Genomic DNA, 23,199 nt, shown 5'->3' on the forward strand with positions numbered 1-23,199 from the left:
CTCTATCTCTCTCTCACCCTCTCTCCCTTGCTGTGTTACCAGAGCCATTGATATTGCAGCAAATATTGCAAAACAAACACTTCTTCTGTGAATTACACAGTGTCATTATAGTTATATTATTAAATTTTTCAGGTAGAAATAGCATACAATAATACTAGCAGTAAATAATAATAATACATATTAATAGTAAAAGTAATAACCAGTAAAACAGTTGAAAGATTAGGCCTGCCTAAGTCACAGAAATTCGGTATATGACCCTCTATAAGAATATTCTGATGCTGCCTTCTCAAATATAAAACAATCCAACACTAAATGTTGGCAAAACACTAAATAGATAAAAAGCACGCATCAAATTCACTTTCACATAGCAGTTCGAATTACGAGTTTTTTAAACTAGAGCTGGGCTTGGCTCATAGGAGAAGAAAGTGGACACCAGATGGGCATCATATCAGTGAAGAATACATTAACTTTTTAGTAACCACACAGTACTTTCATTAAGTATTTTGCTTTGCATTTGAGAACTTTCAAAACTGTGCCAATACTTTGCCATTAGGCTACTTTGTAAATATTCTGAGAGACTTTACAAACATAGCATTCCAAATACTTTTCAAATGCATTACTACTTTTAAAATGCATAAATACTTTTCAAATGCATTAATACTTTTCAAATGCATTCATAGTTGTCAAATAGGCCTACTTTGTTATCTTGTGCCAATGGACACAAGGGAATGCATATATTCTTTAATGATACGATATCTCTAATGCTTATATCACTGTCATTATTGGATATTGCATTGAGGTCTCTGTCTCTCGCTCTTCATGTTTAGAGCCATATTAATTTGAATACAAATCTTTATAAGGCTGCAATGGTGATGAAACCAGCTTTACGTGCCCTGAAATTACTCTCAGGGACGTTTTGTCCAAAAGTTTAACTCCATCAACACAAGCTGTTGTCTAAGTGCACGTGTAAGGTTATTCATTTGATATTAGACCTAGATGGGGGAGTAAAGTCCATTACGAACTATATCCACTGTTGTGTTCAGAAAAGTAAATCATTGCAGATAAAGCTGTCAATTATGATTGGTAGACTATCCGCTTTACAGGTACTATTATACTGCCATTAACTGTTGGCTAAATATGTTAGTGGCTGTAATTCCATCCCTTCAATTATGCATGACACCACAAACCACAGGACTGTAGACCTACATAATCAATGTGACCTTTATAAATCAATGGAGTTAATAATAATATTAAATATTTACATATTTAATATTAAAATAAAATAAATATATTATAAATGTAGGGCCTACTACATGCTAGGGATGGATTATAATAAATTATATTAACAAGGGTTATGACACGAGGTCAATCACCTGTTAATCAGCATCTAAAGTCGAGGTAGTGGTCTTCTTTTAGTCCTATATGAGCAGGTGAAAATGACATACAAAAATGGCATAAATCAGTCCGCTTTAAACGATCGCTGGTTTCTTACATGTTTTACTGGTACCGACCGACTAGTACTAGTAGCCCTTTGCTTCCAGATAGCCTATAGTACACAACATTAGCCTATGGACGCCTGACAATGCCTAGGCTACTTATGTGGAGGTTGAAAACATACTGTGTATGCTGCACACAGACTTCTGAGATGTATGCTATTCGTGCCCTATTATTCCGGCTTACACTGCATGCAGCTATAACCTACTGGATAGAAGCGAGGGTTGAAGCAGACGATTATCTTGACATACGTGGGATTTCAGTAGCCCATGTATTCCTGTAGAGACGTACTTGCGATTGTTATCTATTAACACAAATTCGGTTCTACAGGGTACATATAGACAACTAATGAGTCTTTTCCATTGCAGCCTGAAAAGAAGAGCTCGAACTGGCAGAATTCGGTTAGGTAAAAACCTCTCTCTCTCTCGCTCTCTCTCTCTCTCTTTCACACACACACATACACACACACACACATACATACATACATACATACATACATACATACATACACACACACACACACACACACATACACACACACGCACACACATACGAATAGAGTTGCCTGCCGAAGATGCTTTTCTCCATCAGATTCAATCAAAACCCTGCCTTTGAGGTGACTCATCTGAACTATGAATATTCAGGAAAAACACGTGCACGGTGGGTACAAAGCGAGCGACCACGTGACAGCGCAGATGAAAAATAAGTTTATTTTGTTCCCAACGATTTCTTGTGCTCGCCTGCCTCGCCATTACCATACTGACCGCTCAGTAACCTCTCTTCCTGCCACTCTAGAAGTTAATGAGAAGACGGAGATGAAAAATGTTATATCCTGCATGGTGTGAGTGTGACCTGTTTCAATAATCGAAAGGGGCAAACATAGGCTACTGAAATCGTGAATATATTTAATATATAGAGTCTTGAAATAGAATCCAATAGAATGTACGTTTTTAACTAATCAAAACAATAACATGTTCACGTAACTTTATAAAATGTTATACATAGAATACAATAGAATATAATTGAATAAGTGTAGGTAGGCCTACACAAGACGTCAGCTACCTTGGTAACCATGAGACAAGAGAAGAAGAAAACATACTCAAAATGTAATGAACACTTTCGTTCTCATCTTAAGTTAAATCTCCACATATTATTATAATTTTTGCACACCCCCTCCCACCTGCCACGCCTTCACAGGCCTCGTGCACGCCCCCAGCTCCCCTCTCACCCAAGCTCCAGTGTTGTGGACGCATTTTAATATTCGTTAGACAGCCTGACCTGCGTTTCACCCCTCGCGTTTGACTGCTTCCAATAGTTCACTGCCAAGGATTATTGATGGGCGAAAATAAATAAACAATTTCTCCCCGCAAATGGCATTCAGATCTCTTACCAATAACTAGTTATAATGTAGAACTACAGAAAAACGAGGCCCTTAGGCGAACTAATTTGATGTTCCATTTGTTCATGGGAAAAATGGCTAACCTTTACTTTTCTTTCACACGAAAACCTTACAGCATGTTCTCTTTCACACGCAAAGGCTATGCATATCTGTAACACACGATATGCATGCAACACATATCTGTAGGCTACAACATTGATGGTAGGATGAGGAAAGATTCGTTGTTCTTTCACTGAATGATTGTTTTGAATAGATATCTTTCAGAATATTAGAACACATTAACCACAGTGTGCATGGTGAGGCCCGGTGAGGCCAAACTGTGTGAAATGCAATGTTTAATAATAAACACATTGTTGTACAATGGAATGTGTGTACATAGGTCTAGGCCTAGCATAGCCATTATCAGGGAACACTGCCCTCTCTGTTGGCTCGGTGCACAGGAAAGGACAGGGCAGGTAGCCTATATTACTTGTGTACAAAATAATAAACAACTTACTGATACATATATGCTCGTCTTCATTCTGCCTCCGTCCTCGATTCGTTGTCTGCAAAATTGAAAAAAAATATATCAAATTAGATGATTAGTGGGATAACCAATAAAGTTAAAATGCGTATAAGTATATATTTTTCCCACCCCAAATTATTCGGAATGGTTTCAATAACATTTACATTTTAGTCATTTGGCAGACGCTCTTATCCAGAGCGACTTACAGTTAGTGAGTGCATACATTTTTCATACTGGCCCCCCGTGGGAATCGAACCCACAACCCTGGCGTTGAAAGCGCCATGCTCTACCAACTGAGCTACCAAAAAGCTCTAAAACAGAATAGCTTATGATGCCCAGAAAAACAACAGAAGGTAATGGTAATGGAGGGCCAGGATTGCCTGCAGTACTGCAGAATTTCATAAACCATAAAATGATCGTTATTGCAATAAAAAAACAGGGAATTATCTAATAAATTAACAGGTTTGAAATAGCTAAATACTTGCTAATTTGTCATCGAAAATCAGTTGACAAAAATCAAGTCATATGACACAAAACAAATGTATTTGGAAAATAACCACATTTAACTTTACCCATTAAGGAACAATGTTAATGTCCTTGAATATGTATTATTTTTTGTATAATGTCTTACTTTCATTTCCACTCTATCCATCCAACCCCTTTTCTCTCATCCCCCTCCTCCCTGTTCATTTCAAATTGAGGTGAGGAGACACAGAAAAATCTATAACAAGTGTGCGATCTTCTAGAATTGGGTCTGAGGAGAGGTATTAAGGACAGGTCGGTTTGGGGACGTTCGACTGGATTTAGAAATGTGGCATTTCCATGGGCGGAAGTTCTATCTGTAGAAATCCCCAGATTTCACAGTATTGGGTATATTCAAGCCTGAAGCATAAACGAATATGATTTTACATCATAAAACGTGCAATATCTACAACTGGAACTCGCACACTTAACTGAAAAAGAACAGGCTGTCTTTCATGCGTCTGTCTTCCATTGGCACTGAAATGAAGACACAAAAAATCCATTCAATGGCATACATATTCATTATGGACCAGTGGTTAAAAGCGTTAGGCCAGTAACCGAAAGGTCGCTGGTTCGAATCCCCGAGCCGGCAAGATGGAAAAATCAGCCGTTCTACCCTTGAGCAAGGCAATTAACCCCCAGCAACAACTGCTCCCCGGGCGCGGATGTCTTAGACGTCGATTAAGTCAGCCCACCGCACCTCTCTGATTCAGAGGGGTTGGGTTAAATGCGGAAGACACATTTCAGTTGAATGCATTCAGTTGTGCAACTGACTAGGTATCCCTTTCCTATTGTGTTTTATGCAATCTCATAATGAAATAAATGAATTTCATAAAGGGAAATGAATATCATCTGAATATATTACAATATAATAAACCATTCAGTCTACAAACAAATGCATAAGCATAAAAAGCACAGTAGAGTTTTCTGTTCATCTAAAAATATGTTTTGCTTCTGGAGGTGGGTCCCTCTACCAACAATTAGGCAATGTTCTATTTGCCAGGTAACTCGCTCACATGATCTATTCTAGACTAGACAGTGGTTTTCTTATTGGATGATTATTTGCCAATCATGGCAGTACCATAGATCGATTACAGTCAACAAGAATAGAAAAGGCAAAGAGTAAGACATACTGAGCTTAAGAACAGTGGAGAACTTAGCTACACCCCAATGCACTATAATCCAGGTGAATCCCATCCAAAACTTGGTCCTGGGGCCCCCCCTGGGTACACGTTTTGGTTTTTGCCCTAGCACTACACAGCTCATTCAAATAACATTTAAGTCATTTAGCAGACGCTCTTATCCAGAGCAACTTACAGTTAGTAAGTGCATACATTTTCATACTGGCCCCCCATGGGAATCGAACCCACAACCCTGGCATTGCAAACACCATGCTCTACCAACTGAGCTACAGAGGGCTAAGCAACTCATCATCAAGCTTTGATTATTTGAATCAGCTGTGTAGTGCTAGGGCAAACACCAAAACGTGCACCCAGCAGGGGCCCCAGGACCGAGTTTGGGAAACCCTCTTCTATAGCATCATTCATCTCTATATGGAGGGGGAGCATGTTTAATAGCACCCCCTATTGGCTGTGTATTATTGGTTTCCACTCTCCTCATCTAACAGGAAGTAAGGGGTTTATACTCAACATGAACCCATCAACTCACTACATCATCAGGGCCCCGAGTTCCTCCCTGGCCCTTATGTGAACTGACAAGGAAAACCTCTGGGCCATAATTACAAGCTACAATATTACGTTTTTAGTCATTTAGCAGACGCTCTTATCCAGAGCGACTTTACAGTTAGTGCATAATTTTTTTTTTCATAATATAATATGGGGACCAGAGTTCATGGGCAGGTCACACGAACATAACAGAGGAGTAGAGGATCTTACTGACAAAGGATCTTACCAATATCAACCACACAACTTTCCCAAGTAAATAGAGGCAGATACAATGTAACAATTGGAATTTAACTTGTCACACTGCTCTTAAACAAATATTTGCTTCCAGAACCTTCCAGAACATTTTCCATGTAAACATTCCATTCCTCAACTACAAAAATAAACAGTATCACGTCTGTGTGTTGATTATGGGAGGGCAGGGGATGGATGACATTTATCCAATGGACTGCTATACCTTGACAGGTATCAATTGGACTGGCCTACACAGTAAAAGATAGTCGAAGCATTGCGCAGTGAACATGGCACACTCATCAGTCTCTGTGTCAACAGTCTGATTTAGCAATATCTTACCAAGACAATCCTGAAAAGTGGGTTGCTATGTTTATTCAAGCACAAGTATGAACTTGCAATTTATACACACAACCCATCTCTGAAACCTGACTGCATTTTTGTGGGATTATAGCTGTACATAGTAGCTACTGTTAGTACTGTATGATAGGACATCAACACACACACACACTGACACACACACTCTTATTTTGGGTCTCTGACAACTGTGTAACAGTAACATAAAGCATTTGACAATGTGCAGACCATTATCTAAATAAATAAATGATGTTGTGTATAAAGATGTATCCTATGCCTAATGAATGACAGGAGAGTAAATAGAACCCACTCAGTAAAGCTAGAACAGAACTCTCTTTCAGAAGGAACACTATTTTACTAGGGGGTTAGGGACCATGCATGCATGATCATACATAAACACGTTTGTAATCAAACACGTTTGTAATCTATTGGAAGACATTTCTCCTATAAGGACCAACAAACAGCAAGCAGAGTCAGATATAACATAACGATTGGTTATAGTAATTGTAAGGAATGAGTAACACAAAACCAATTCAACAAATCCCGTTGTATCGAAAACATCAACCCAACCCAACCACAACATCAAATACAAAAGAAACGCTATAGGTTGACGCAACATGCATGTTAGTAAAAATATTATAAACTTACTGGAGCATTTAAGGATCCATTTGTGACCGAGAGCCCAGCACCACCAGACAGACCAGTCCGGGCCAAGGTAATCCACACTGAGACACAGCCCTTTCTTCCTCAGCTAATAGAAGCCAGCAGCTGCGATTCCGGACAGTTAAGATTATATATGATGTGTATATATCGAAGGTTTGTCAGCTTTTCCAGGCCATAAACCCCACTTTAATGGCACCACGTGCTCCCTGTGCACCATTCACAGGCCCCGCTCGAGGCAATTGGCATAAATAACCTTCCAAACTTTAAAATACTAAAAGAAAGAGACACTAAAAGGGGATGTGATAGCCCTATATGCCAACGTAGCACGGTTAGGCCCGACAGTGCCATTGAGAAAGCAGACCATGCTCTGTTGTATTTATATAGCAATGAAACTAGGCTACAAGTCTGCGAGGTGAGTGAAAATATATATTTGTTTCATATGGGGCGACATTTCCTACAGGAAATGGCATCTGATTAATCGTTTTCCCTGAAACTAGATTTTTGTTTTGTTAAGACTTCTTGTTACAATAGGTGTCAATAGCTAGGCCAGCAGTGGGCCAAATACAGGTCAATGCATAGCTGTGTTTCAACTTACGGTTTTGTCTAAATACTACACTAGCTTACAATATTGACTCACATGATCAAATATTTACTTAAAGCTATATTAGTCAACCGTTTTTTGTTAGTTATTTTTTTTCAAACCTTTTGGTATAGACTGAATATAAGCATATAGCATACTCTAACATATTTCATAACCATAGCTTTACATTTGGTCCGTGAGTAAGGCCACAGAAACATCAAAGTCTGTGAGTGGCTAGGCCTATGGAGAAAGTTAGCCTCTACATCTCAACCCATATGAATTTAGAAGCAGCTAGCTATGCTCTCTGGCTCTATCCTGTTAAAACAGGAACCATTTTTCTATCTGTGGTGGAGAGGTGGAAACAGGGTAATACAGTTTTGTCGGGGCCTTAAACTTTTATGTGCATGCGTTTGTCTGTCAGGGATAGGCCTACTGTAAATTATTTAAATAGACGTGTGGGACCTCGAATTTATTTTTTAATACTAAGTGCCTGTACATGTCTAATGATATATAAGAGCGACACGAATGTGCTGGTAATACGGTATGGGAGGTTTATTCAAAAGTTTTCTCAACACCTGTAAGCGTTTTGATTAAATCACAAGCTTATTCAGACAATGTTATAATAGGCCTTCTGTACATATGCAGGTATTGTGCACCTAAGGGGGTGGCAGATTATCCAATATGTACACAATATGTTTCGATTTGATCAGACAACTGCGAACATATATATATGGCATGGAATGGTAGGCCTATAGGTATGTGTGCTGTCCTCAGATACCATCACGAAACTCTTACATCTTTTTTGGGACATAATCCATAGTTCAAAAAGTCAACTGTCTGTTTGCTGTAAGCCCGAATACAACAAAGTCACTCCGCCCAAATATGAATTTTAAGACATTTAATAAAATAAAATATATTCGTCATTATAAGAGTCATGAACAGTTAGGTCTCCTCCTTATCATTGTATTACCACTGAGTATCACTCACTGACATGATCATTATCTCAATAATAAGAGAATAGGTAGAATGTTCATGTATTTCCCACTCATGCATTGAAACATGAAAGAGGGAGTGGCCTTATACTCCACAGCTCCTCCCTAAGACTTCCAAAGGTCTTTACACAATCTTTACATTTAGACAACACATTACTATATTTTTGTTCAATATTTTCCTTCCATTTTTACAACCATTAAATAAATAATAAAAGTCCACATGTAAAGTTCCAAACGCGGAATATGCAAATAATGTAATAGTCCATAGCACAATAAATGCGGATTATGAAAACGGTCTCTCTCTGGGTACTTCTTTTAGCAGTTCGTCTCCAGATCAGTCATCAACCCCATGTTTATATCGAATCCTTTGATTTCAGTTTCGAATCCTTCTTCCACTTCATACGTCGATTCTGGAACCAAATTTTTATTTGCCTCTCGTTCAGACATAGGGTATTGGCGATCTCAATGCGCCTACGACGGGCGAGGTAGTGGTTGAAATGGAACTCTTTCTCCAACTCCAGAGTCTGGTAGCGGGTGTAACTGGTTCGAGAGCGTTTACCGTCAGATGATTCTGAAGTGGTATTAGAAAAAATATGCGTTAGCCTACATTTGAAGAAAATCCAAGAGTTATCGAATATTATAAAATCTTGATTCATATAAAAATAACCTGAGGTCAAGGTTAATGTCGAATGACGTGAGATGAAGATACTGCCTCTCTCTTTTGAGTTGCAGCATCTAAAATGATTAAAATTGTTTACAAATGATGAAATGTTCAAGTGACTAAAGCCCCAAAGAAGTGAAACTATTTAAATTCAAATTAACTGCTTGAACGAAAAAAATGAAATTGAAATTAAGGGATAAAAACGGTTTATTCTGGCGCTTGCTTATTTCAAATACCTCTTGGCAAACAAAAAAAACATCACTGGCTGCACTGGGAAATCCAGGTCAATATTATAAGGAAGAACACTCGCAGAACTATAATTTTGGCTAAGTCTTTAATAAAGCACCAAATGCAGTGGTAATATTTAGTGGTTACTCCAGCAGTAGGATATAGCCTAATGGACAATAGTGGATTTTGGACATGAATGCCATCTTGGAATTATATCTGGAGCTTTCCAAGGTGAAAAGTTCACACGGAGGTCAGGGCACATAGTTTTCCTCCGAGTTCAACTAGGCTATAGCGTATAGCCTATACTCATCTTAGACTATAATAACCTGTTAGCAGCTGAAAAGCACTAATACATGAATGTAAAATAGCCAACTCGTTCGTTGTTCTCTTCTATTTTTGTTTCTCTTATCCAATTATGTAGCCATAAATCTAACCGCGGCAGATCACCTCTTCACAGTAACAGAACAGGTTTACGAGCAATAGACGCCTTTGTCATAAAATTTATCACCGCCAGTTTTATTATTTCCTGCGTTTGGCCTATAAAACTCAAGAGGAAAAACTGTGAATGGACAAAAGCAGGATAGCAGGCGAGAGAGTGAGTGAGTGAGTGAGGGAGGGAAGTAGTAGGCTTTAAGTTGGCTTTAGACATATATTTTTTAATTTTACCGTGGCTCATGTGTAGTTTTGTCATCCAGGGAAAAATCTGCGGTTGCTGTTGACTGTCTTGGTGCTTCTTCGAATGGTTTTGACGTTTCACAGGTTGCATAGTTTCGACTTTGATGGCGCTTTCTTCAGTCATAGTTATAGGGTTTTCGACCACTTCCATTGGCCTTCCAGTCCCTTTGCCCTGTATCCCATCACCGAGGCAGTTTTGCACGGAGTTCCGGGAGCTCGCAGCTGAACATGACTGTGGTCGTGGTGGAGGTTGAGTGTCCGTATTGCCTCGCAGGCTAGTTTCCATCTCTTCTCGTTTCAGAGAGTTCACAGTGGCATCAGAGGTGAATGTTCCGTTGAAATGATTAAGACCTCCGTTATATGCATAATTGCCTTGATGGAGGGCAGAGAGAGAGCGATAACTGCCTAAACTATTCATGGTGTTATAGGAGGATGCCTCGTGCGTTTGCTGCTTAAAATTGTTGTTTGCTACGTACGAACTCATCTTACACGAAACACACAAAAACGGTGCGGAAGGGATTCATGAAGTAAAAACTGCAATAGCCTAAGAATAAATATTGTATCCGAAAGTAGCCTGGGCTAGATATTTTGCTGTTGTATTGTTATTTTATATTGGTTATTGCTTTTCCTAGGAAACACTTTGGAAGTTCAAGAGGTATCTTTCTTTTTTTTAAATACCACGATTTATAAGTGGTGGCATTCATATATGTTTTTTTCTTGTTTCGACGTGCAATGCCCAAATATGGGGAATCTGAATAGGATCACGTGCTGAAGTTGGCCAGTCATACATTGGCTAGATACCAGATGTATATTGATGAATACGGGGAACGTGCCCGGTAAACTTTGTGCTGTGGGCTGTTGGGGACCATGGTGGGGTCTGGGTGAGGAAAAGGGCGAGACTGTAAGACAAGAGCGTCATCTGGTGTCTGGTGTAGGGCAGGCCAGGGCGGTCATCTCATCTATGCCCCTCCATAGGCCTACTTCCCTTGCCCTGCTGCATTACATAGCATACCACCCTAACCCTAACCCTAACCCTAACAGCAACAGTAACACTGATTGAGCAATACAAAACGACAAAATGCTCTATAGTCGGCTATCATAATAATAATTATTATTATTATTATTATTACATTAAAATATTGTGTTATTCGAGGAGCCATTATGCTATGTAGGTTTATCTTAATTTGGTTTAAATTGGGTTGATAGTCATCCCGGAAGTCCGGAAGAAATAGGTCCATGTGCCCAAACGGCCCATATCAACGTTTATTGAGCAGCATAAACAATCACTAAGCCCTTGCATATAGGCCGATAGCCTAAAGGTTGGACTAGCTATCAGCTTTATAGCACAATATGGCTTATGGCTTATGTTTGAGTTTATTTTGGTATCTCAAATTTGTTTCCATTGCTACTTCATTTGGAAATTTGGAATGGCTATTATGACTGTAGAAACAATACGGATGTGTTCTTAAACAGTAATATGTTAAGTAACATTCATACATGGCAAGAGCCATTCACTAAATACTTTGTAGAATACCTGTAATGCATTAAATACTTTGCCAAATAACAGACTAAACACACAAATCGTGCAAAAAGTGATCTGTATTGTGATCACCGATGGCTCAGAATTGTACAGAAGACAGGGCCGGACCTGTTTTGAAAACATTTTATTCAATGATACACAATTATGATAAAACATAAATTCACAACCCTAAACAACGTGATTGATTGCTTGTGTAGTATTAATCCTCTTTATTAGGTAGTCTTGGGTAACCAAAAACGGTTATTAGGCTAAACAGTGGTAAGTGCCACTTTAAGAGAACGTCCATTTAAGCTGCACAGGGTATACATAAGCATACATAGAATATATACAGGCATATCTACAATTTAGGTAGTGTTGTTCACCTCGTGAGAGCTTTCAGGATATTTGCAAGATGCATATTGCACAACACAAAACCACGATGAGATTCATGGGAAAGTAAAGATTCAAATACATATATGAACAAAAACAAAATAAATGTGCCTTCGCATTTCCTTCACATTTGGAATGCTTATGCATATTGTGTTTGTAAACGATGCCTATCACTGACCTATGTGAATTGATTGAAGTGATCCAAACCGATACATAGATTACTACATTTTACAGTGTAAATGGGGAAACTTTGGAAGAAAATTATGAATGTATCACTTTTCATTTCACAACACATATGACAAAGGACATTACGCAAACAAGAAGTAAAGATCTATCAGTTGACTATATGCTTTTTCAGCAAAAAAACAACAACTGAATTTCATAACGCTGCATGGTTTTACGCGCGTGTAGGTAGCCTATAAGTTTTGTGAGAGGGAGACAAATAGCAGAATAATATCATGCATTGGAGTTTCTGGTCCTTAAATGTGTAGGTAGTTTAGTTGGAGTTTCATGATTTCGTTTTAAATGTCTTTCTTTCATATCTTTTTTTATTTTTTTCCCTCTTCTTTCTCCTCTTCCACGCCGTCTCCTTCCTCCACCGAGGCCCCTGTTGATTCACTTCCCGTCACCGGCGACGTTAGAATGCTCTCTTTCTTCCATTTCATACGACGGTTCTGGAACCAAATTTTGATCTGACGTTCTGTCAAACAGAGAGCGTTTGCTATTTCGATACGTCTACGTCTGGTTAGATAGCGGTTGAAATGGAATTCCTTCTCCAGTTCCAGTGTTTGGTAACGGGAGTATATCTGGCGTCCTCTGCGTCTGTCTGACCCATATCCAACTCCTGTGCAGTGAATAGAAAACATAGCAAAGTATTGGATTACATTTATGTATATATACCCATTCTGTACATTTTTCTGACATCAGATGATTTAATCACCATAATCCAGATTAGACATCATTACAAAGGTACTGACAATGTGATGGGAGCAATTAATGTCCAAAATATCCTATTTCTGCTCCTGGTAGGAACGACTATGGCATGCAGTAAAATAAGCAATCAGTTCTCCAAACCATGAGACTTAATCTGCATGTCCAACATCTGTTTGTAAAATATACATAGTCTATGAAATTGTTTAAATTAAATATATAAGATTCAGGATAAACAAAACATAGGATTTTGGGGGTAAACGTTGACAATACACATTTTGGGCAACTGTTAGAATAGTTACGCACACTCAGAAAGGAGGCCTTTCTCCAGGGCGAGACGATACAATGATGTTTTATGGGGCCATAAAAACGAAGTTGCTCTGTTGCTAAGACATATCGTAAAACTGACCCATTTACTTAATTTATTTGTTGTAGTAAAACTCACCGCTGTGAGAGTTCATTCGCTGCATCCACGGGTAAATCTGGACGTTAGGTTTCTGCTCCTGCGATCCTCTGGCGTGATCCAAACTGTACTCCTGAGCACTGTGGCTTTGTGCATTCAGCCCCCTGCTTGTTTGTCTGCAACTGGCAAGACCCCCATCCTTGTCTTGAAGAAACACATTAGATCCATACTCATAGGATGCCCGGCTCGGCCCAAAAACAACATTGTCTTGGGGAGAATAGAAAGGATTTGGGTATATCCGATTCTGGGTCACAGCAGCCCCATATGAGGAAAAATGTCTCACTGTGTCATAAGTGGTGGAATTTATGGACACGTTTGGCAAAACATCTTGACCACCAGATAAATGGCAGGAGAGCGACGGGTTTGCGAAATACGAATTCATACCTTGCCTGTAACCCTCTCCTTCAACTCTCCCCACTTCTTTATCGATCTTTTTTTCTCCACTTCCCTCTCTCAGTAGCTCCCCCTTCCCCTCTCTCTTTATGCTCTGTCTATCTCACACACCTTTGCAAAACCATCACTTTACACGTTATCTGCTTCTGTAAAATGGACGGTTCGTTGAGGTTTCAATATCATTAATTTCCAGTAAGACGCACTAACCCGAGGGATATAGCTGAGGCTCGGAGAGGGAAAATATGACAATGTCAGCTGACTCTTCTCCACCAATTGAGAGCAAGGAGTTAAAAGGAAACTGTAGCTTTTAGGTAACCAGCTTTAGCTCTAAAATATTTTGCATATTGTAAATGCCACTAAAAAGTACACCGTGATAGTATATTTGTATAATGTAATTGTTTGACCTCAGCACTGTACATCATTTCAGGGTGAGTTGTATTAAAATTAGATGTTTATGTATCGGTAGCACCCTCATAAAACTCGCGTGCTCTGTTGGTTATTGTGTTTTTGCTGAGCAAGAAATTGTCACATTCTTTCCATGATTTACATCGTGTTTGAAATGCATTACATGACTTGTAGGTAATTATCGGGCCTCGGCTCTGAACTGGTAATTCCGATTGTTAGGGGGAAGGGTGGGGATGTTAAGAATGCGTTTAGGGTCTCTTCTGTGAAGGCCAATAAAACCAAGTGACGTTGCCCAGCTCACCAACAAGTAACTCTACATATAAGTCTCGAGCCTCTGAAACGAATGTATTGGGTTATAAACGCAAGGAAAAATAATATGAGAATAATGTTACATTTTTTAAAGAGTTACTACCCTAAGTGATTAACTGTTTCCACCACCTCTCCTGAAAATCCAGCAGTCAACCGTGAGTAGAGCATTGATCAGGCTATGTCAGAGGATGTATCCACAGAGCACTTTTTTAGGATACTCTCACCAAATACTGTAATATCAATGCCAAATTGCATATTATAAACCGGGTGGTCAAAGCCCTGAATGCTGATTGGCTGAAAGCCATGATATACCAGACCATATACCAGGGGTATGACCAAAAAATACTTTTTACTGTTCTAATTATGTTGGTAATCAGTTTATAATAGCAATAAGGCACCTGGGGAGTTTGTGGTATATGGACAATATACCGCGGCTAAGGGCTGTATCCAGGCATTCCTTGTTGAGTCATGCATGAGAACAGCCCTTAGCCGTGGTATATCGGTCATACCACATCCCCTCGTGCCTTATTGCTTAAATATATACATTATGTGCGTTGCCTTCACAGAAATATTACATCAATGAACGGTATTTATGGGATTTTAGTATTGATGACATGATGTAGGCTATATCTTAAACAAGGATGGATATTTTGAAATAGCCTAGTGCTTTAGCTATAGACCATATGTATGTAAATTGTAAAGTATTTTGTCTGTAATGTCTTTTTCGTTATGTGTCGGACCCCAGTAAGACCAGCTGTCGCCATTGGCGTCGGCTAATGGGAATCCTAATAAATCAAATCAAATCAAATCAAAAATAGACCTACAATTGTGTTTTATGTAGGCCTGTGACATGAGCTCGTGCGTAACTGTGGAAATGGAGTCATTTATCATTAACAAAAGTCATTTATCATTGAATGACTACCCGGATAAAAATGGCGCTCCATTCTATGGAAAGCTACTCCATATGAGGTACAAACTCGACAAAACTGTTATGATCTTGCAGATAGGATACCAATATTCCACATTGAACCCTTTTGTTCTCCGTGTCCGTCAAATAGACTACTGCAAAGCCATTTCCATCTTCAGCTTCAAAACACACCTGCATGTAAATCAATTCAGATTGATTCATTTGATTGTTCAAACTTTAAGCTATTTGATAACAAAACATCGATTAGAGGACGATATTAGCTAAAGATTGCCGATATCTCCATTTTTTTCTCAATAATCAATAGTGATAATGTATAGAATTTAAAACAAATCGAGAATTCACAGTATTGAAACCACAAATGTATACAAATTTATTTGACAAGGGGATATCTATACAGACTACAACAAAACGAATATTTAACTTGTATATTTAGGTCTATGCTCCTGTTTTGGGTCCTAAACAGGCCATAAAAGCGAGGACGGAACAAAGACGAGGACGTCTGTGGTGCAATAAATGTTTCCCACTGGATTAGTGGCCATATGTGACATCCGCAGACTGTCAAATATAACAAAAATAGGAAAACCAAGAAATAATATTCCATCCCCTGTAGCTCAGTTGGTAGAGCATGGCGCTTGCAACGCCAGGGTTGTGGGTTCGTTTCCCACGGGGGGGCCAGTATGAAAATGTATGCACTCACTAACTGTAAGTCGCTCTGGATAAGAGCGTCTGCTAAATGACTAAAATGTAAATCTTAAAAACATCTAATTGTAAACATTATTACTTGTGTTAACTATTTGACGAAGTTGCAAGTGCGTCATAACTATAACAATATGCCATTTAGCAGACGCTTTTATCCAAAGCGACTTACAGTCATGTGTGCATAAATGTTTACGCATGTGGTCATTTCACTAGCCTACATAAATAGTATACCCATTCTGCGAATAGAATTATGATTCTCCTCCTACACTCAACTAAGCCAAAATGATCGCAGGCTGTATAGGCCTATTGCTTGGGCTACATAAGTCTGGGCGTCTAGCGCTTGATGAGAACCATACAGCCGAGCGCGCTACCGAAATCAGCAATATTCATAATGTATCACCACCACGTACTTCAACGTGTTGTCAACTGTGACGGATGAGATGACTGAGTGTGAACCTCAATGATATCACTGCACTCACTGCATTGTTATTTCACTTTTTATACCCTTTATAGTCTCTGTAAGTTTTACCCTTATACGACCAAAGTCTTTGACATGATTGTTTATAAAGCCACTATGATGATTTTTGTGGTAGTTCCATTGCATAATTCACAAGAGCTGTTGGGATGCGGTGTAGTCACGTGAGCTGGGAGAATGAGCTGTATACCTATGCCTAAGTGTTTTATGGCAGCCCACAAATTACGTGCTTTTGAAGCAGAGAGGAAAGCGCCCATTTGGCCAGTATTTCTTTGATTTCTTTGAAGAAGAACATCTGCACTGTTGCACTTTATAGGCTATATGCGTGTAGCTTACTAGCCTACTACTACTACTACTACTACTACTACTACTACTACTACTGCTACTATTAGCTACTAGGCCTACTACTGCTGCCGATAATAATAATAAAAATGTACTCAAAACTATATTATTATTTTAATGATCATTATTATTATTATTATGCGGAAACAAGCCAGAACAGTCCAATTAGGCCTAATAATGGTCTCACACACTTGTAGGTGTAATCAGGAGAAGCAACCCAGGGTGTCAAAAACAATTCAAAATCTGACTTTGGAGTAACTTCGAAATTTGACATTTGGAGATAAATGCAATAACGTATATTTCTGCAGTGAAACTGTGAGAGCTTGTTGGTTGTAATAGCCTACTGTTGCAACATTTTATCTTAAGCTGCAACAAAATAGGCTAACATGATAAAATATCAAATATCAAAATTATGTTGAGTTATAGACAAGGCTACAGCACAGTGTTCAGTTTGCCATGTTCAACAATTTGAAGTAGAAAGGAACATATGTGTTGATCATGTGGGCCTGAAGCGATGCTTTTGTATCAGCTTTCTCTGACTGTAACATGAGGAGTTAATACTCAATGCTGGCTCTGAACAAGCTTTTATGAGATAATGTTAACATATTCCGGGGATTAGGTATAAATATTATGTCTACTCGCTACCCACTGGGCACAGAAGTCAGTTCAACGTCTAGATTTGATTTACATTTGGTTGAGTTAAATTCAACGTGAAATCAACAAAAACATTCACCATGTCATTGGATTTAGGTTAAAAGTTGGGTGACAAAAAAGACGAAATACCCTTACCTTGATTACTTTTTGCAAATCCAATTAATTTCTCAAGTTGATTCAACGTCATCACATTGTTTTTTTTGGGTTGAAATGACGTGGAAACAACATTGATTTAACCCGTTTTTTTCCCCCAGTGGGGTATAGGTTTATGCCTGTTATGCACTAGGCTAATAAGAGACGAGGCTGTTTAAGGTGACTAAAACACATCGCAAATCATGTTAATTAGCAAATATCTTCTATTTTGATTCATGATTCAATAACAATGTGTAATAGACATCAACAAGTTTGAATGTACAGTGCGTGGCCCTATTGCAAATTCCAAACCCCCAAGAAAAAATACCCCGTAGGTGTTTGCTATATTTTCTAAATATAAAAATGTATGATGCCCGTTGGACTTGCAGGCAAATGCAGACAAACAATAAATCAATATTTTGTGCATTAATAAAGCCAGTGTGTATCTGCAAACTGACATCTGGAAAATTCTACGCTCCTTTCATTTCTACAAGTGAGATGGGTCCTTCGTTGATGTAAGGTTTTGAAGTGCAACGTTAGTTACAAGGGATTGGGGAAGCGAGTTCGCAGATGAGTGCGAACTCGCTATATGGCTTATGAATGTTTCATTTTAAGGATATTTCTCTCTCTCTCTCTCTCTCTCTCTCTCTCTCTCACTCTCTCTCTTTTTCTCTCTCTCAAGGATAACCCACTGAAGAGATAAAGATGTAGCCCCCATGACAAGCACAATAGGAAACCTTGGGGGAAAAAAGGTTCGCGCACAATGACCTGACCTTTGATAGGTGCCAGTATGAATCAAACGCACCTGCGAGTAGGTCTATTGACATCTGATTTAGCAATCTGATTTGCGTGCAAGTTGTAGGATAGTTAGGCGTGTATTTCTTAAGCAAGTATTCTGCCCTATGTGTGTGCATATGATTGTTGATAGTGAATATGATCATGACGATTATTGTGATTATGATTTATTGTTATTTTAGTTATTATGATTTTGACCATGTTTGCTGTTGCTAGTTCCTTCAATGAAAATAATTAAATATTGAATCCTTGTTGTTGTGTGTACAGCTGTTTTCATTATTATATCAGAAAATAACAGGTTTATTCTACTCATAGGCCGTCTCGCAATCAACCAATATAGACATCAATTCAAAATGGTTCCCGTGCCACAGCGGACGGTTGAAATATTTCAGACGATGTTCCAAGCTGCGTGCATGCTGGTGACAGGTTCAGACATTTTGGTATGCACATATTTCAGCTCTGTATTAAGCTATATCCACACTATTGTGGTATATAAGATACAGCCAGCTTGCACACCGACTAACAGATGTAGTTCTGTCCTTGAGCTGTTCTTGTCTATTAATGTTCTGTATTATGTAATGTTTCTGTTTTTGTGGGGACACCAGGAAGAGTAGCTGCTGCTTTCGCAACAGCTAATGGGGATCCTAATAAAATACCAAATACCCCACTACTCCCCCCACACAACCCCTTACTTCCGCCGTGGAAGCGGTGGGCACTAGGGGGCACTGTTAGTACCAGTGAACATCAGTAGTGTGTGTGTGTGTGTGTGTGTGTGTGTGTGTGTGTGTGTGTGTGTGTGTGTGTGTGTGTGTGTGTATGTGTGTGTGTGTGTGTGTGTATGTGTGTGTGTGTGTGTGTGTGTGTGTGTGTGTATGTGTGTGTGTGTGTGTGTGTGTGTGTGTGTGTGTGGTGCAACATGGTATAATACTAGGTTTAACATTGACTTTTCACAATGATTAAATGTGACAGTGTTGTCTATAGCTAATTACACACCCAGACAGCAATTACAAAATAGACTATAAATACAGGCACTTAGACTAATCGGGAGGGTCCAAAACACTATTCAATGTAATCTCTCAAATCTGGAAGAATGGCAAATAAAGATTCAAGCCCCAAAGGAACATAGCGCTGCATACCACAAAACAACATGGTCCCCCCAGTGGATAATCTCGCAATATTTAACCACCCAAGGCAAGCTATCTTCGATAAACAAACCACACTCTATCATAACATATGATTACATCTAGATGGTGTTTCAGTGATTTTCTGAACAGTGCACTATTGAAGTATCAATTTACTAACGGAGGTAGCCTAGCCAACTATAGGGAAACAACTGAGGTTACAGTAGCCTGCAGGTCAAGTCACGAATACCCCAAATATACATCAATAGCATTCATATCCAATGTCTTTCCCCTCACTTGTCTGATACCATATAGCCTGTATGGCATAATGTCTCAAATCCCCCTTTCTCACAGATACGGTTCAAATACAGAGTCAAGCCAGTGAGGAAGGATCACGGAATCGCTTTCTTACCCGCGTCTGCGTTCTCCGCGTTGTTTGTAGTGACGGTGACGCAGGATCGCTGGTCCAGTGGAAGGGTATGGGGGGGGGGGGGGGGGGGGATCCTGGCAAATGGACCTCTACACCACTACACCTCGCATAGCAAATGTCTCCAAATCTGCCGACGGAAAAGCAAAAACCAAATGTAACAATTTGGTAACCAGCGCAATTTACTGTCCGCTGCTTTCTCTTTCTCTATCTCTCGTTGTGCAACCGTTGGGTTATTTTACTTCTAGGGTATAGGCTACTGTAGACAGGGGCTGTCATGAAGCCATTTCTGACCGCGAGGTAGGAGCACGTCGAGAAGGGAATGTAGCCTAGACCAAACGCGTTCCATAACCAAAAGCTAAGCTATTCTTTAGTCTATACTGAAGGACAATAAGGTATTGGCGATATAATTTCTAAGCCCCTGCTGAGATAGCTACTTATATAACGTGAGGTCTGAGGAATAGACAACCGCATAAAGTTCATGTTCACGGAGCGGGTGTGCCACGTGGCTCGCTGCAACCAATCCCAGAATGGATTCAGTCGTAAACTTCTATTACTCAGCTGTAAATGTATCCCCTAAACAACTAGGAATGTGTTGCACATCCTAGTATTTCTCTCCTTCTTGAGGATAAAATTCTTTAGGCCTTAATATTGTCTTCATATTTCTGGTTTAATAAAGATCAAAACGGAAGCAATGCAAATACCTGTTCCAACTCAATGATGTCATAGTATTCGCCAATATGCTACTTTATATCAATATCTCAATGTATCCACCAATGTGAATATTGGCAATGAATAAAATTATTGGAAGCTTCCCAAACACAAACACGCGCGCGCGCGCACACGCACCAGGTAAGTGGATATAATTTGAGGCCATTTGCACCTCAATCAACACCTTCAATATAGTAGGTTTATGCTCAGGTTCAATTCATTCGATTAATCTATCTTCATTCGATTGAAAGATATGCTGCTATATGCCCAGGCCTACAATACTCCTAATTTAGAGAAACGACACAGACCTATTAAGTGTGAAAATTATAGCCTTTCTTTTTTTATATTCTCATGAATACTTCATATAGGATAAATGTTAGATATTTCCCTCACCAAAAGCTTGATTTAGCCTTTCCGTCCACGAACATATAGAAGATTGGCAAAGCTTCACATGTGAATTTAAACATTTAGGCCTATTCGCTGAAAATGTTAGACAGGACATTACAGTAAAGTGTAAAACTGAAAATCAGACGGAGCCTATTTGAGCAAAAAAGTCAGTAGACAGACCTATTTTAGGATACTGTAAAATAGAAAGGTTCCGAATAAAGATGAGGGAATGTGAAGATATAGGCCAGGGCTTACGGCATTTAAATAAAAGTTGGAAGAGTGTATGCACGCATGACTGTAAGTCGCTTTGGATAAAAGCGTCTGCTAAATGGCATATTATATTAATATATTATTATATTATTATTTATATTATATTATTATATATTATTATTATATATTATAAGAGTACATTACTCGGGTTATTCAAAAGAACAGGCCTTGATATTGAAGAGAAACACGTTGATTTGTTTCGCAATAGGTCTACTATATGCCTACTCTTTTTGAAAACGAAAAATATTTGATTACATTTTTTCAGGCCTTAAACATTTTCCATCCTCTTGGCATTCCAAATAGATCTAATCTTGTATCTTAACATAGACAAAGTAAGCTATATCATTAGTCTCTCTATGAGATAAGAAAGAAAGATAGATCATATTTTAAATTCACAGCTATGATTAAGATATAAATAAATAACATACATACACCGAGGCAAGTTGCATTTTGTCTGTGCAGGCCATGTGCCATGTCGCAGGATGAGTCGACATTGCACACTATAAAAAGAAAAACACCGTGTTTCCGGATACGGCTAGCACCATTTATATCACCAATAAAGTTTATGGCAGGTACACTAAACCTAAATGGGAATGTCAACCCTCTGTTAAAAGTATACACCCAAAAGCCCGACGGTCAGACAATTCTTACGGATAATTGTTCATTGCACGTAAGCTTCCTGTATTTTCAATAGGCTACAAGCATGCAATAATTGTTTAAAAAGAAATAACCTCACTTAAGGCCAAGTCATTTAGCAGTAGGATACGAAAAATTCAGACACTGATAGGCCTATATTTATGTGCTATTTTTGGAATGGACAACCGAGAAGATTTGAACGAAATGTTACAATGTGCATTCATGTAAGTTCCTACATTTTTTATTCAATAACCGTTTCATTCGAGAGCATTATTCGATTGGAGAAAAACAAGTTGTGCAATAACATATTAAGTAGGTATCTTATAGTAGGCTTCAGAAAATTGGCTACAGGCCTTCTTTAAAATATAATCCTAATTTTACGTCATTTGGCAGATGCTCTAATCCAGAGCGACATATATTTTCATACTGGCCCCCCGTGGGAATCGAACCCACAACCCTGGCGTTGCAAGCGCCATGCTCTACCAGCTGAGCTACATTTGTAATTCAATTTACAGAAAATATCAGTTTTGAATGTTTAAGATGCATTTTGAATGACCTTTTGTGATAATTTTAGAATAGTATTTGTGTTTTGGACTGCTGCTGTTTGCATGTTTACATCAAATTGTTCTTGAGATGATGCATATTGTTGAAATTACTAAAGTTAAACTATATTTATTTTATGTATATGACTAATTATGATGGAGTATGTTGAGGTTGATTTCTACATAGTAAGTGGTTATAAAATTGGAGTAATTAAAGTCAGGCCTGTTTCCGACCCCTATAACTCCAATGGTAAAATACAATTAAATTCATAATATAGAACCGTGAATGATACACATTGCATGGATATATTTACATATTTTTATATTTAAAGATATATTTAACAATATTTATATTTAAAGATATATTTACATAGACCAATCATTGTGTATAATAATACTGATATCAATATAGTACCATAAATGATACATATTGCAAGGATATATTTACATATGTTTATATTTAAATATATATTTACATAGGCCTATCATTGTGTATAGTAATACTGATATCAATATAGAACCATGAATGATACACATTGCGTGGATGTATTTACATGTTGGCTAGTCTGTAAAGGAGTTGTTTACATCGGCGTGAAGTGCATACTTCATGGGCTGTACTGCGCTCTAATACCAAGTGTTCCAGTCACAATAAAAAACTGCCATGACTTCACAGTGACTAACT

General features: G+C 38.6%; 2 protein-coding genes across 2 annotated transcripts; both read right to left on the reverse strand.

Moving 5' to 3' along the window:
* Positions 1–7,972: 7,972 nt before the first annotated feature.
* On the reverse strand, positions 7,973–10,473 carry LOC311147308 (homeobox protein Hox-C5a-like; the record flags this gene model as incomplete). The annotated part of the gene is made up of 2 exons (XM_084183992.1): positions 7,973–8,996; positions 9,981–10,473. 2 exons carry the CDS (start codon positions 10,471–10,473, stop codon positions 8,779–8,781), a joined length of 711 nt encoding a protein of 236 aa, XP_084040118.1. The 3' UTR covers positions 7,973–8,778.
* A 1,973-nt stretch (positions 10,474–12,446) lies between these two features.
* On the reverse strand, positions 12,447–13,673 carry LOC311147322 (homeobox protein Hox-C6a-like; the record flags this gene model as incomplete). Its single annotated transcript, XM_084184009.1, has 2 exons — positions 12,447–12,742; positions 13,274–13,673. 2 exons carry the CDS (start codon positions 13,671–13,673, stop codon positions 12,447–12,449), a joined length of 696 nt encoding a protein of 231 aa, XP_084040135.1.
* Between the last annotated feature and the right edge of the window lie 9,526 nt (positions 13,674–23,199).

This window comes from Coregonus lavaretus, assembly GCF_964263955.1.
Source record: "Coregonus lavaretus genome assembly, chromosome: 20".
In the NCBI taxonomy this organism is placed as follows: domain Eukaryota; kingdom Metazoa; phylum Chordata; class Actinopteri; order Salmoniformes; family Salmonidae; genus Coregonus; species Coregonus lavaretus.